The 12874-nt window shown below is 48.2% G+C and overlaps 2 protein-coding genes across 3 annotated transcripts in view; both read right to left on the bottom strand.

Moving 5' to 3' along the window:
• Nucleotides 1-1965, bottom strand: part of ATP6V0A2 (ATPase H+ transporting V0 subunit a2) — a 55308-nt gene extending 53343 nt beyond the window's left edge. The window contains exon 1 of the mRNA XM_033220160.1: nt 1602-1965. Coding sequence (XP_033076051.1) covers nt 1602-1718 — 117 coding nt within the window. The 5' untranslated portion in view covers nt 1719-1965. The remainder of the gene's footprint in view (nt 1-1601) is intronic.
• A 3800-nt stretch (nt 1966-5765) lies between these two features.
• Nucleotides 5766-12874, bottom strand: part of TCTN2 (tectonic family member 2) — a 40138-nt gene continuing 33029 nt past the window's right edge. The window contains exons 15-18 of one of the 2 annotated variants that reach the window (XM_033220162.1): nt 9624-9780; nt 7326-7451; nt 7104-7192; nt 5766-6572 (exon numbers count right to left, since the gene is read on the bottom strand). In XM_033220162.1, the coding sequence (XP_033076053.1) occupies nt 6403-6572; nt 7104-7192; nt 7326-7451; nt 9624-9780 (542 nt within the window). In that variant the 3' untranslated portion in view covers nt 5766-6402. The remainder of the gene's footprint in view (nt 6573-7103; nt 7193-7325; nt 7452-9623; nt 9781-12874) is intronic. The other variant, XM_033220161.1, reaches the window with a different exon arrangement.

Raw genomic sequence — 12874 nt, forward strand, 5'->3', positions numbered from 1 at the left:
TCTGGAAAAAGATGAACAGCACTTTCTTCTCCTTTCACTGACATTCAGTTAAAAAGGATCCCAGGTACACGCTATGACTGGAGGTAGTGGTGCTTATTGAAACTGGAATCTTTGTAGTGATTAGTGCGTTTACTCAAACCTGTAAGACTGAAGTGTGGTTAAGTGTCTTGGCTTGAGTACTAACGATGGAAAACATCCACCTGTTAAAAATGTAGGAGCCTGTTGCGCCTGCAACTGTTGCCTGAATCTTTTGGGTGCTACTCGCAGCTCAGGGCAGCATCCACCAGGTGAATGGGTACAACTGCAGAAGTGGCTCCAGGAACCAGGAACCGCCCTGCATCTTACCTGCACCCTCGCCTGTCACTCAGGAGTTTCTCCATGACTTTGCAACTGCCTAATGGGGCTGATCTGGTATTAGATATCTGATATCAACGGATATCAGATCTGGGGTAGGGCTGTTCCCTTCCGAAATTAAGGACACTTTAGGAAGATCAAGGGAAACAGTCAGGAGATGAAAGTGGTGGCCAGGAAATAAAATGTTCGCCTGAGTGGATTTCAATTCAGTCAGTAAGTACTTGTTTCACGGTCTCCCTTCCACACCCTTAGCACTTATCACAGCTTATAATCAGAGTGTGTTTAATCTGTCTCCTCCCACACTGGGAGCTCCAGGAACACAGGGACAGTGTCTGCCTTGTTCACCACCGAGTCCCCAGCACCAAAAACAGTGCCCGAACATAGCGGGCAGTCAAGAAAAGCCTGTTTATTCAACAAATGCCTATCGATGCCAAGGACTGCGTTAAGGTCCTTACTCTCAGAGGTTGACAGTCCTTGGTGGAGACAAACAATAAACAAGTAAATGGACAGACAGACAAACAAATGTTTATTATTACTTTCTGGGGAGACAGCTTCCATTCAACAAATAATGACTGAGTTCTTAAGTCCTTACACACAATGGTATGTACAGCACTACGCATCAGTTACCAAAACAGACAAAAATCCCTCTCCTCGAGGAGATGACAGCTTTTCCCCATTTCAGGCTCTGTCTGGGCTCCTCCTATTCCCACCAACGGGGACCCTCTCCCCAGATCTTCCCCAAGGCTGGCTCCTTTCTATTTGGGTCTCAGCTGAAATATCACCTCCTCCAGGAGGCTTCCTTGACTACCCCTTCAAACGTGCCTCCCACCCGAATCACCTTCACACCAACCCGTTTTTTCTTTACGGCAAACATTTTCTGGTTGACGTATTTATTTGGTTAATGCGCCCCTCTCACCCCCGTAAGTTCCAAAAGGACTCCAAGAGGCCTTTGTGGGATTTGTTCTCCCGCTGAGCTCGGTGCCCCGAGCCGATGAAGACCACACAGGGGAGATCCTAACTAACTGGGGCAGAGCAGCCGTGGACCACACAGACGGCCGGCGACCCTGGAGTCAGCCCCACGCTCCGGGAAGCTTTGGCCGCTGAGTTGGGGGGTCAGCTTCCCCGTCTGGGCAATGGGGACGGGGCGCGCCCTTCCTCGGTGCTCCCCGCGGGAGGGCCGCATTGATGCGCGGGATGGGGAGCGCCAGGAAAGCAGGTGCGGCCCGCGTCTCCCGGGCGACACTCACGTCTCGGAACTGGACCAGGCCCTTCTCTCCCAGGGCGCTGAGACACTCGTAGGCCGTGCCTGACTGCAGGAAGAGCTGTGCCAGGCACATGGTCTCGCTCCGGAACAGGGACCCCATGGCGGGCCGACCCGCGCCCGGAGGGGCTCGACGGGCGGCAGCGGCTCCGAGCCGCGCAGGCCCACACACTCAGCCGGTGCGGCCCTGGCCTCGAGCTCTTCCTGTGGCCTGGCCGCGGCCCCGCACCGTGGGGCTCCAGGCTGTAGCGGCCGCCCCCGGTTCTGCCACCGCGGCTGCCTCTCCAGCTGCCGCCACAGCAGTCGGCGAGGTCCCGCCCCCGAGCTACCGCCGGTTCCGGTTCCGCCCCTGCGTCCCGTCCCCCCCGCCGGCCAACCAATGGGCGCCCGAGGTTGCGGCCGCACGCGGTGGCAGCAGGGCCAACCAGCGCGAACCCGGCGGAGACGACCGCCGCAGCTATAGCTCAGCTGGACTGGACGCAGAGCTGCATCCCGGGCGGCTCCCCGGCTTACCTGGAGGAGTCTCGCCGAGTGTGCACGCCGCGAAGCTCACCCGTTCCTAGTGCACGACCGTGTGCTGCTGCTGCTACCGTGTGTGTGTGTGTGTGACAGAATCTCGCTCTGTCGCCCAGGCTGGAGGGCAGTGGCGCGATCTCGGCTCACTGCATCCTCCGCCTCCCAGGTTCAAGCGATTCTCCAGCCTCAGACTCCCTAGTAGCTGGGACTACAGGGGCGCACCACCGCGTCCAGCTAATTTTTTTGTATTTTTAGTAGAGACGGGGTTTCACCATGTTGGCCAGGCTGGTCTCAAACTCCAGACCTCAGGTGATCCGCCCGCCTCGGCCTCCCCAAGTGCTGGGATTACAGGTGTAAGCCACCGCGCCCGGCCCTGCTGCTGCTTTTCAGGGTTTCCCTCTGTGGCCCAGGGTGGAGTGCAGTGGCACGAGCTCAGCTCGCTGCAACCTTGACCTCCTGAGCTCAAGCGATCCTCCCACCTCAGCCTCTGGAGGAGCTGGGATTACAGACGCGCGACAATCACACCCGGGTAATTTTTTTAAAAAATGTCTGTAGAGAAGGGGTTTCATCATGTTGGCCAGGCTGATCTCGAACTCTTGAACTCAAGCGATCCTCCCGCGTCGGCCTCCCAAAGCGCTGGGTTACAGGTGTGAGCCGCTGCCCGGCCAGATCCTGGGCTTCTTCGTGAAGTTGGAGTGTGCCGCCAGCATTCCAATCCAATTTTCAAACGTTTCCCACTGACCTGGCAAGACTCCTCCTGCTCAGTTGCAGTCTCCCCTTCCTGCCCGGCCTGGCCACCACAGGACAATTTTGTCTCGATAGATTTGCCAGCTCCAGGCTTGTCCTGTCGATGGAATCACACGGCACCCAGTGTGTGTTCCCCACACCGACTGGGAAGCAGGAGTCTCTGCTCACATATCCCCTCCCTTGAGACTGTCTCTGGCCCCTCTACTTTGGAGTCACATCCTTGTTCTGTTTCCTTCACTGCACCTGCCACCATCTGAAATTACCTTGTCTGTGTGTTAGTGCCAGTCTTCCCTGCTAGATTGGAAGCTCCACCAAGGTGGGGGACATTGTTTCTGCCACTGCGGTATCTCCAAGCCGCAGCACATAGTAGCCACTCAATAAACAGTTCATGAATGCATACAGAAACGTATAAACTTAGAAAAGTTAAAACCATAGACACCCCAGATCCCATTCTACTGCCAAACTGAGTTTTTTCCCTATTTTAAGTACAAAAGGCATCCTCACAAAATCAGGCTAAATTACCTGTCATTTGGAAGTTTTAAATTTATTTTCCATAAATATCTGAAATCCAAAGCTAGTTATACCAGGCTGGGCGCCCTGGCTCACTCCTGTAATCCCAGCACTTTGGGAGGCCAAGGTGGGTGGATCACTTGAGGTCAGGAGTTCGAGACCAGCCTGGCCAAAATGGCGAAACCCCGTCTCTACTAAAAAAATACAAAAATTGGCCGGGCACGGTGGCTCAAGCCTGTAATCCCAGCACTTTGGGAGGCCGAGACGGGTGGATCACAAGGGCAGGAGATCGAGACCATCCTGGCTAACACAGTGAAACCCCGTCTCTACTAAAAAATACAAAAAACTAGCCGGACGAGGTGGCAGGCGCCTGTAGTCCCAGCTACTCGGGAGGCTGAGGCAGGAGAATGGTGTGAACCCGGGAGGCGGAGTTTGCAGTGAGCCGAGATCCGGCCACTGCACTCCGGCCTGGGCGACAGAGTGAGACTCCGCCTCAAAAAAAAAAAAAAAAAATACAAAAATTAGCCAGGCGTGGTGGTGGGCACCTGTAGTCCCAGCTACTCAGGAGGCTGAGGCAAGAGAATCACTTGAACCTGGGTGGTAGAGCTTGCAGGGAGCAGAGATCACACCCCTGGACTCCAGCCTGGGCAACAGAGTGACATTCTGTCTTTTATTCTTTCAAAGAAACAACAACAACAACAAAAGATACAGTAAGAACTGTGAAGGTGAATTCAAATGGCTGAAGTTCAGACAATAATTGACTCAGACCCCAGCTCCATTAGTCCAGTACTGACCCAGATTTCTGAGTCAGCCCTAGAGGGGTGGGGTGAAGGCCCAACACCACCACAGTACAGATGCTAAAATTCATCATGCAGAAACTTACAACCTCTGCAATGACTAGCTCATCCCCCTATTTGAAAATGGACTTAAGACTGGAGGAAAATTTGAAATTCCTCCTGGGCAGGAACTCTGCAGTGAAGACGAAACAGCACATTTTATGTGGTCCTGGGTTATCAGCAGGCACTAGGAATTCAATCAAAAAGTATAAAAGGGAAAATAATCATTTTTCAAAATTAGGCTTAAATAACATACAAAATCCATCTGAAACTAGATTACCTGGCACACAAAGAAAACTTACAGGTAATGTGCTGTGTGGCCACTGTAGGACCGTGGCTGAAAACATCTATTCCAGGGCTGGGCACAGCAGCTCATATGTATAATCCCAGCACTTTGGGAGGCTGAGGCAGGTAGATCACTTGAGCCCAGGAGTTCGAGAACAGCCTGGGTAACAAAGTAACATAGGGAGACCCCCTTCTCTACAAAAAAAAAAAAAGATACAAAAACTAGCCAGGTACAAGCCTGTGGTCCCAGCTACTTGGGAGGCTAAGGTGGGAGGATCACTTGAACTCAGGAGGTCGAGGCTACAGTGAGCCGTAATTGTGCCACTGCTCTCCAGCTCTCTAGCCTGGGTAACAGAGTAAGACCATGTCTCAAAAAAAAAAAAAAATCCATTCTTCCCACTGAGTGGGGTTGACTGTCCCCATGTGAGGGCCCATGGGAGAAATTCCTAGACTCAGCTAGGAAAAATTGTCCTTCATTGATAACCAGTTAATTTTTAGTGAATAGATTTCATAATTCCTATAGCTAATCATACTTCGTTTTTTGTAAACTGGAGTCTTGGTTGGGCATGGTGGCTCCTGCTGGTAATCCCAGCACTTTGGGAGGCTTAGGTGGGAGGATTGCTAAAGCCAGGAGTTTGAGACCAGGCCAGGCAACATAGCGAGACCCCTGTCTCTACTAAAAAAAAAAAAAAAAAAAAAATTAGCCAGGTGTGGTAGCACACACACCTGTAGTCCCAGCTACCTGGGGGAGAATCGCTTGAACCCAGGTGTTTGAGTTTACAGTGAGCTGTGATCATGCCACTGCACTCCAGCCTGGGCAACAGAGGGAGAACCTGTCTCTAAAAAATAAATAAATAAATAATGAATTAGGGGTATGCTTCTGCTAAATGCAACCTTTGGCATATATTTTAGGCGCTTTCATGTGCCCCTGGTTTTGTTTTACTTTTCTCTTATTTTCCTCCTGCAGTGCCCACATCTTTCCCCATCAATTATTTTGTGTTTTTGTATTATATACATTTTTAAGAATTTCTTAATCCTTTCTATGGAATATGGGAAACATTAATCAACACAAATGTATTAAAAACTAAAGAAAAGTTTCTCTATGGTATAAATAAAACTCCTATGACTTTAACTAATTTGTGATAAGCTAAAATTTCTAACATTTCTTGAGTTCTTCTCATGTATTTTACTCAGTCAGGCCAGTGATGAGAATATTCATTCGGCCTCGGATAGCTACATACATGAATTAAAGTCACAGGGCACTGAATAAAAATTTTCTGCAAAAATAAGACATTTCATTTATTAAAATGTTATAGAGAAGCATACAAGACTGCAACAAATCACTGAAGTCAAGGTCTAAAGTCTTTGAGAAGTCAGGTGGACCAGACACAGCAGCTCACGTCTGTGGTCCCAGCACTTTGGGAGGCCGAGGTGGGCAGATCATTTGAGCTCAGGAGTTACAGACCAGCCTGGGTAACATGGCGAAACCCCGTCTTTACCAAAAATACAGCCAGGCGTGGTGGAGCATCTGTGGTCCCAGCTACAACGGAGGCTGAGGTGGGAGGATTGCATGGGAGGCAGAGATTGCAGTGAGCTGAGATTGTGCACTGCACTCCAGCCTGGGTGACAGAGTGAGACCCTGTCTCAAAAAAAAAAAAAAAAAGGCTGGTGTGGTGGCCCATGCCAGTAATCTCAGCACTTTGGGAGGCTGAGATGGGTGGATCACGAGGTCAGGAGTTCGAGAGCAGCCTGGCCAATATGGTGGAACCCTGTATCTACTAAAAATACAAAATTAGCCAGGCATGGTGGTACGTGCCTGTAATCCCAACTCTCCGGAGGCTGAGGCAGGAGAATCGCTTGAACCCAGGAGCAGGAGGTTGAGATGAGCTGAGATCACGCCACTGCACTCCAGCCTAGGCAACAAGAGCAAAACTCCATCTCAAAAAAAAAAAAAAAAAGCCAGGCTTTGCATATTCTGGTCCAGGGGTTGCTGAGAAACATGGCCAATGTGAGGAACAACAGCAACAGTAAGCCCTTGGCAACACATTGAGAATGCGGCTCCCCTGAAAAACAATGGACAAAATTAAGCAGCAGTATTTCTTAACTCTTGCGATAACAGTGTAGGTATAGGCTGGGCGTGGTGGCTCACTCTTGCAATCCTAACACTTTGGGAGGCCAAGGAAGGCAGATCACTTAAGGCTAGTTCGAGACCAGCCTGGCCAACATGGTGAAACCCCGTCTCTACTAAAAATACAGAAATAGCCCGGTGTGTTGGTGCTGTAATCCCAGCTACTCCAGAGGCTGAGGCATGAGAGTCATCTGAACCCAGGAGGCAATGGTTGCAGTGAGCTGAGATTCTGCCACTGCACTCCAGCCAGGGTGACACAGAAAGACTCTGTCTAAAAAAAAACAGTATAGGTAGAAATAAACTAAGCCTCAACAGTAATGGTGATCACTTCCAAGTGGCAATAGTATCTGTAAATTTTTTTTAAGTTTCTATATGTTTTACGCTTTCTGTAACATTTAGACATCATTTTAAATTGTTTTTAAAATTGACATAACATAATTGGTCATAGAAATCTGTTTCACCCTACCTTGATAATACTGAGTCCATGGATATAGAAGCTGCGGCCAACACACCTCATTTCTGTTGCAGTCATACTCCGTATAATTGATCTGGAATCTAGAAAACATTTTAGAGGATTACAAAAACTACAAGTGAAAAGTATCAGAACTTGATTAAAGGAATAAACTTCCAATTTTCAAATATATATTTTTCTGCTTCCTAATGTCAACTAGGTGACCAACTGCAGTACCTTGTCAGGGGGCGGGGTAACTGTGCAGGAATTTTAATAAACTGGACAGATGCACTGATAGGGAGAAGGTCAGCCTTGTGCTCACAGGTAAGCCCACACTGGTACTGCCAGTTCACTGAGGAGAACCTAGGAGGGAAGGATCACATGGTCAGCATAGCCACCATTCAGTTCTATTCCACCAAGAACAGCAGGTAACAGATGCAATCACAATACAACCTGAGGTTCTCTTCAGAAGTTTCACATTCTACCTGTGCTATTTTTTCTTTGTATTTGTCCATTGTCTTTGTCCATTTCGACAGACAGATCCAAGGAGAAGAGAAACTCCTAATAATCCCTCATGGGCCTGTCGCCCGGCAACAGCTGCCAGTCTTGTCAGTTTCACTCCTCTCCAGCCAGTGCATTTTATACAGGTGCTATCAAAGGTACCTTTGTTCATCACCTGTTTTTCTCAAACAATATAATAATAAAAGCAGCAGCTAGCCACTTATTGAGGGCTTTCCACGTTCGAGGCACAGAGATAACTTGCTTGCAAACACACCATCTCATGTTATCCTCAAAAGAGTACTGCGAAGGTGGTAACTGCACTCCCATTTTCCCTTGCAGAGTCACCACTCTCCATTCCCATTTCAGTGGACCAGAAGAGATTGGCCCTAATCCAGAGGTACACCCATCACCTGAGCCTAGCCAATAAGAGCTGTCCATTGCCCCAGTCATAGGGATTGGTTCAGAAAGGAGCACATGACCCAAACTGAACCAATGAAAGTCTGCCCAGATCTATTTTGAGAACGAGGAGGGGCCGGGCCTGGTGGCTCACGCCTGTAATCCCAGCACTTTGGGAGGCTGAGGTGGGCAGATCACCTGAGGTCGGGAGTTTAAGACCAGCCTGACCAACATGGAGAAACCCCATCTCGACTAAAAATACAAAATTAGCTGGGCGTGGTGCCACATTCCTGTAACCCCAGCTACTCAGGAGGCTGAGGCAAGAGAATAGCTTAAACCCGGGAGGTAGAGGTTGCGGAGAGCCGAGATGGCGCCACTGCACTCCAGCCTGGGCAACAAGAACTAAACTTCGTCGGAAAGGAGAATGGAGAAAGGAGAAAGGGGAAAGGGAAAGGGGAAAGGGGAAAGGAAAGGGAAAGGAAAGGGAAAGGAAAGGGAGAGAGACAGAGAGAGAGAGAAAGAAAAGAAAGAAAAAGAGAGAGAGAAAGAAAGAAAGAAAGAAAGAAAAGAAAAGAAAAGAGAAAAGAAAAGAGGAGGAAAGAGGTTTTCTCCCCACTGGACTTGCTGCAGTGACATCAGCCTGGATTGCTAGTGCCCATCTTTGCCATCTCTTGAGGAGAACCTCCCTGAGAATGAAGCCAACCCAAAGGAAGAGGAGCTGAGACACGAAAACAAAAAGATCCCTGACCACACTGGAACCATGAACCATGAACTAGCTGTATGTGGATTAGTCTGAACTTGAACCAATGAACTCCCCTTTTTGCTTAAGTCAGTATGAACTGGGCACCTGTCACTTAAAACTGATGGAGGCAGGCTGGGCGCGGTGGCTCACGCCTGTAATACCAGCAATTTGGGAGGCCAAGGCGGGTGGATCACGAGGTCAGGAGATTGAGACCATCCTGGCCAACAGGGTGAAACCCTATCTTTACTAAAAATACAAAAATTAGCTGGATGTGGTGGCACATGCCTGTAATCCCAGCTACTCGGGAGGCTGAGGCAGGAGAATCACTTGAACCACAGAGTTGGAGGTTGCAGTGACCAGAGATATTGCCACTGCACTCCAGCCTGGAAACAGAGCAAGACTCCATCTCAAAAAAAAAAAAATCTGATAGAGGGTTGTTACATAAAGGTATTATCACCATATTACAGAGGACGAAACTACAGCTCAGAAAGGTTAACTAATTGGCCAGTGCCACACAGCTCCTACGTGGGACAGCCGTGATTTGAACCTATCTGCTGCCAAAGTCTCTAACCACAGACAATATCCTCTGACCAGCATATCAGTTACATTCATGGATTTCAAAATGTACTTAGCACTAAGTAGCCCTTTATTCATCTTTGTACTCCCTAAAATGCCTTGCAGACTCTCTTACACATGGCTTTATAAATACTTGTGAGAATAAGTCTCCATTATACACATAGTTCATACATATTCCATATGTCCATATAAACATCTTGCTAATAATTGCAAGTTATAAATAAATAATCAGTTTCTAAACAAACATTTCCCTATTGTTCGGAATGCTCTCAACTTTCCTGACTCTCTCTAAACTACAGTGATCCAAGATGTGACCATACCTTGTCTCTACGCCAAGTATCTCCTGCTGAGTAATCCCTTCCACTGCACCAGCATCCGAGATGAGAATGCGGATGCTCAGCCGAGCAGGAACGTCCAGGCAGATGCCATTCAAACTGCTAGCCGGTGGGTCTGCACCTGGGTCAGGGGCATCTACACCTATAGAAATGTTAAGTTAGGCACTTCTCAAAGAATAATTTGATAAGTTTTCCTACAATGTCATAATAACCAAAATGGGGAATGACATCAGGCAGGCATCACATCAGTGAGGCTTTAGTCTCTTACAGGCTCTAGTTACTTGTCACTCCATAACTGTGTTATCCCTTCAAGTCTACAAGGCATAGGATGGCACTAATAAAAATTGTGTTTAAAATGTTTCCCTGTATGGGCTGGGTGCAGTGGCTCATGCCTGTAATCCCAGCACTTTGGGAGGCTGGGGCGGGCAGATCATGATGTCAAGAGATCGAGACCATTCTGGCCAACATGGTGAAACCCTGTCTCTACTAAAAGTACAAAAATCAGCTGGGCGTGGTGGTGCTCGCCTGTAGTTTCCAGGTACTTGGGAGGCTGAGGCAGGAGAATTGCTTGAACCCAGGAGGTAGAGGTTGCAGTGAGCCAAGATTGTGCCACTACACCGCAGCCTGGCAACAGAGCGAGACTCCGTCTCAAAAAGTTTCCTATGTTAGCCAGTCACTGGAACTTAAAAGCCCTGACCCCACATATTAAAGCTATTAAGTCATGATTCAATTTCCAAGCTCCCACTGAAATCTACCCAGCCTTTTAACAGAAACATATATAATTGCAGTAAAATGCCATCGTTATTCCATGCAGTCACAGTTCTAGTGAAAGCTGTGTAAGACATTTAAAATCCATACTAACAACTTTAGGCCAGACACAGTGGCTCATGCCTATAATCCTAGCACTTTGGGAGGTTGAGGTAGAAGCACTGCTTGAGCCCAAGAGTTTCAGACCAGCCTGGGCAACATGGCAAAACCCTGTCTCTTAGAGAAAAGAAAATAGCCAGGCATGGTGGCACACACCTGTAGTCCCAGCTACCCAGGAGGCTGAGGTGAGAGGATTGCATCAGCCTGGGAAGTCGAGGCTGCAGTGAGCCACGATGGCATGGCACCACTACATTCCAGCCTGGACGACAGAGTGAGAACCTCATCTCAAAAAATAAAAATAAAAATAAAAATCAGCCAGGCATGGTGGCTCACGCCTGTAATCCCAACACTTTGGGAGGCCGAGGTGGGTGGATGACCTGAGGTCAGGAGTTCAAGACCAGCCTGGCCAACATGGTGAAACTCCATCTCTACTAAAAATACAAAATTGGCTAGGTGTGATGGTGGAGCCTGTAATCCCAGCTACCTGGGAGGCTGAGGCAGGAGAATCACTGGAACCCGGGAGGTGGAGGTTGCAGTGAGCCAAGATCATGCCACTGCACTCCAGCCTGGGCGACAGAGTGAGACTCCATCTCAAAAAAAAAAAAAAGGTAATAATTGAAAAAAAAATAATAAAACAAAATCCATACTGACAACTTTAATTAGTATGTATTAGATAAGTAAGTAATTTCCTAATGTTACTATTGTATTAATACAATTGGGAGAGAATGAAATTGAATGAGAAATTAATTTTCATTCATCTTGGAGAAAACCTAGTAACGTCAATGAGAGGAAGTGGGGTAGGTTCTCGGGCTTCTCTGAAGGGGGTTCTTCGCTCCTTCAGGGATTCCGAAGGTCAGTAACACTGTTTTATGACTAATTTCCTTATACATGTGTCAACACCACTTCTCTTCTGCTTATTAACCTGGACCAAGGTTGCTCTTTGGCTCAGACATGAAATAAAAGCTCATCGCTTCCACCTTGAAGGGAACAAAACGTCATCACCACACTGATTTCGTACCTCATCAACCTGGGTTCTCTGTCTGGACATTTTCCCTGTGGTTTATTTCCCAAGTGCTGACTTTTCTCCAGCCCTCAGGGTCATTCCACAGCCTATCTAGCTGGCCTGGGTGGCAGAGTCCAGGGCTTAACAAGCTCGACCTCTGGGTTCCATTTGCAAATGAGGATCTAGGTCTGGGCCCAGTGCCTTGAACACCAGCTGGATGAGCAAACAGCAGCCTGAGTGCCCCGTTGGGGTGAGGGTCCAACAGGACTCCCTCCCCAAGTCAGAGAGTGGTCTGGGGCACCTTGAGCTCACAGATATATCACATGATCCATGACCACAGAGGGGGAAGAGAGGGTCCTCATCACCGGACCCCAATCACAAGGAGTGGGCACAATACAGATATGTGTCCGTATGGGCCCTTGTGTGAATTCCAGCCCACTGAGCCGAGCTGACCTCAGAGGGGATGGAAAGGGTGAGAGCAGGATCCAGAGGGCTGATCCCCACCCCCCAGGCAGAGGAGAGGGGGCACAGCAGCATCTGCAGGGAGAGCAGGGCAGGGGCAAAGCAGATGCGCACACTCATTGGGCTCTTTCTGGTCCCAAAAGGCAATTCCATTAATTAGCTAAATAAAAAAAGCTTTCTATTCAAAGTATTTACACACTCAAGACTCCCCAAGAAACTGGGAAGATGTTACCTAACTTGCTACCAGGGAACAAAGGAAAGAGGTTGGAACTCCAGGTTTTCATTCAAGCTCTGCCAAAACTCACTGTGACCTTAGGCCTCCAACATAACCTGATGAGCTGGATCTCCATGACTCTAAGGACATTTTGGATTCGGAGGTGAAATTGGGCCTGGTGAAGAAGCTTTAAAGTCGGGTTTACCTTTATTCCATGTACATGTGGTATATCTTCTTCCCTTTGTGTACGATCTACTTGCCAGTTCAACACTGCAAATACCTTTGGCCAAAGGCACTGGGCTGTCAAGTCTTTCTATCTCGCCCCCATGATCCCTGCTATTATTAGATCTGTGGCACCTTAATTACTTTCTTTCTTGACCACTTTATTGAGATATAATTCACATACTATACAATCCACCCACTTAAAGTGTGCAATTCGATGGTTTCTGGTATAGTCACAAAGCTATGTAACACTCAGCAGATTCTATTTTAGAACATTTTATCACTCTGTGAAGAAATCCTTTACCCACAGCAGTCTCTCCCCATTTCCTCCCAACTCCTCCGCCTCCAGCATCCACTAATCTGCTGTCTCTATACATTGCCCATTCTGGACATTGCATATAAATTGAGTCATACAATATGTGGTCTTTTGTGTCTGGCTTCTATCACAATATTTTCAATCATTTTATT

The sequence above is a fragment of the Trachypithecus francoisi genome, unplaced genomic scaffold, assembly GCF_009764315.1.
Source record: "Trachypithecus francoisi isolate TF-2019V2 unplaced genomic scaffold, Tfra_2.0 Lachesis_group11, whole genome shotgun sequence".
Lineage (NCBI taxonomy): Eukaryota > Metazoa > Chordata > Mammalia > Primates > Cercopithecidae > Trachypithecus > Trachypithecus francoisi.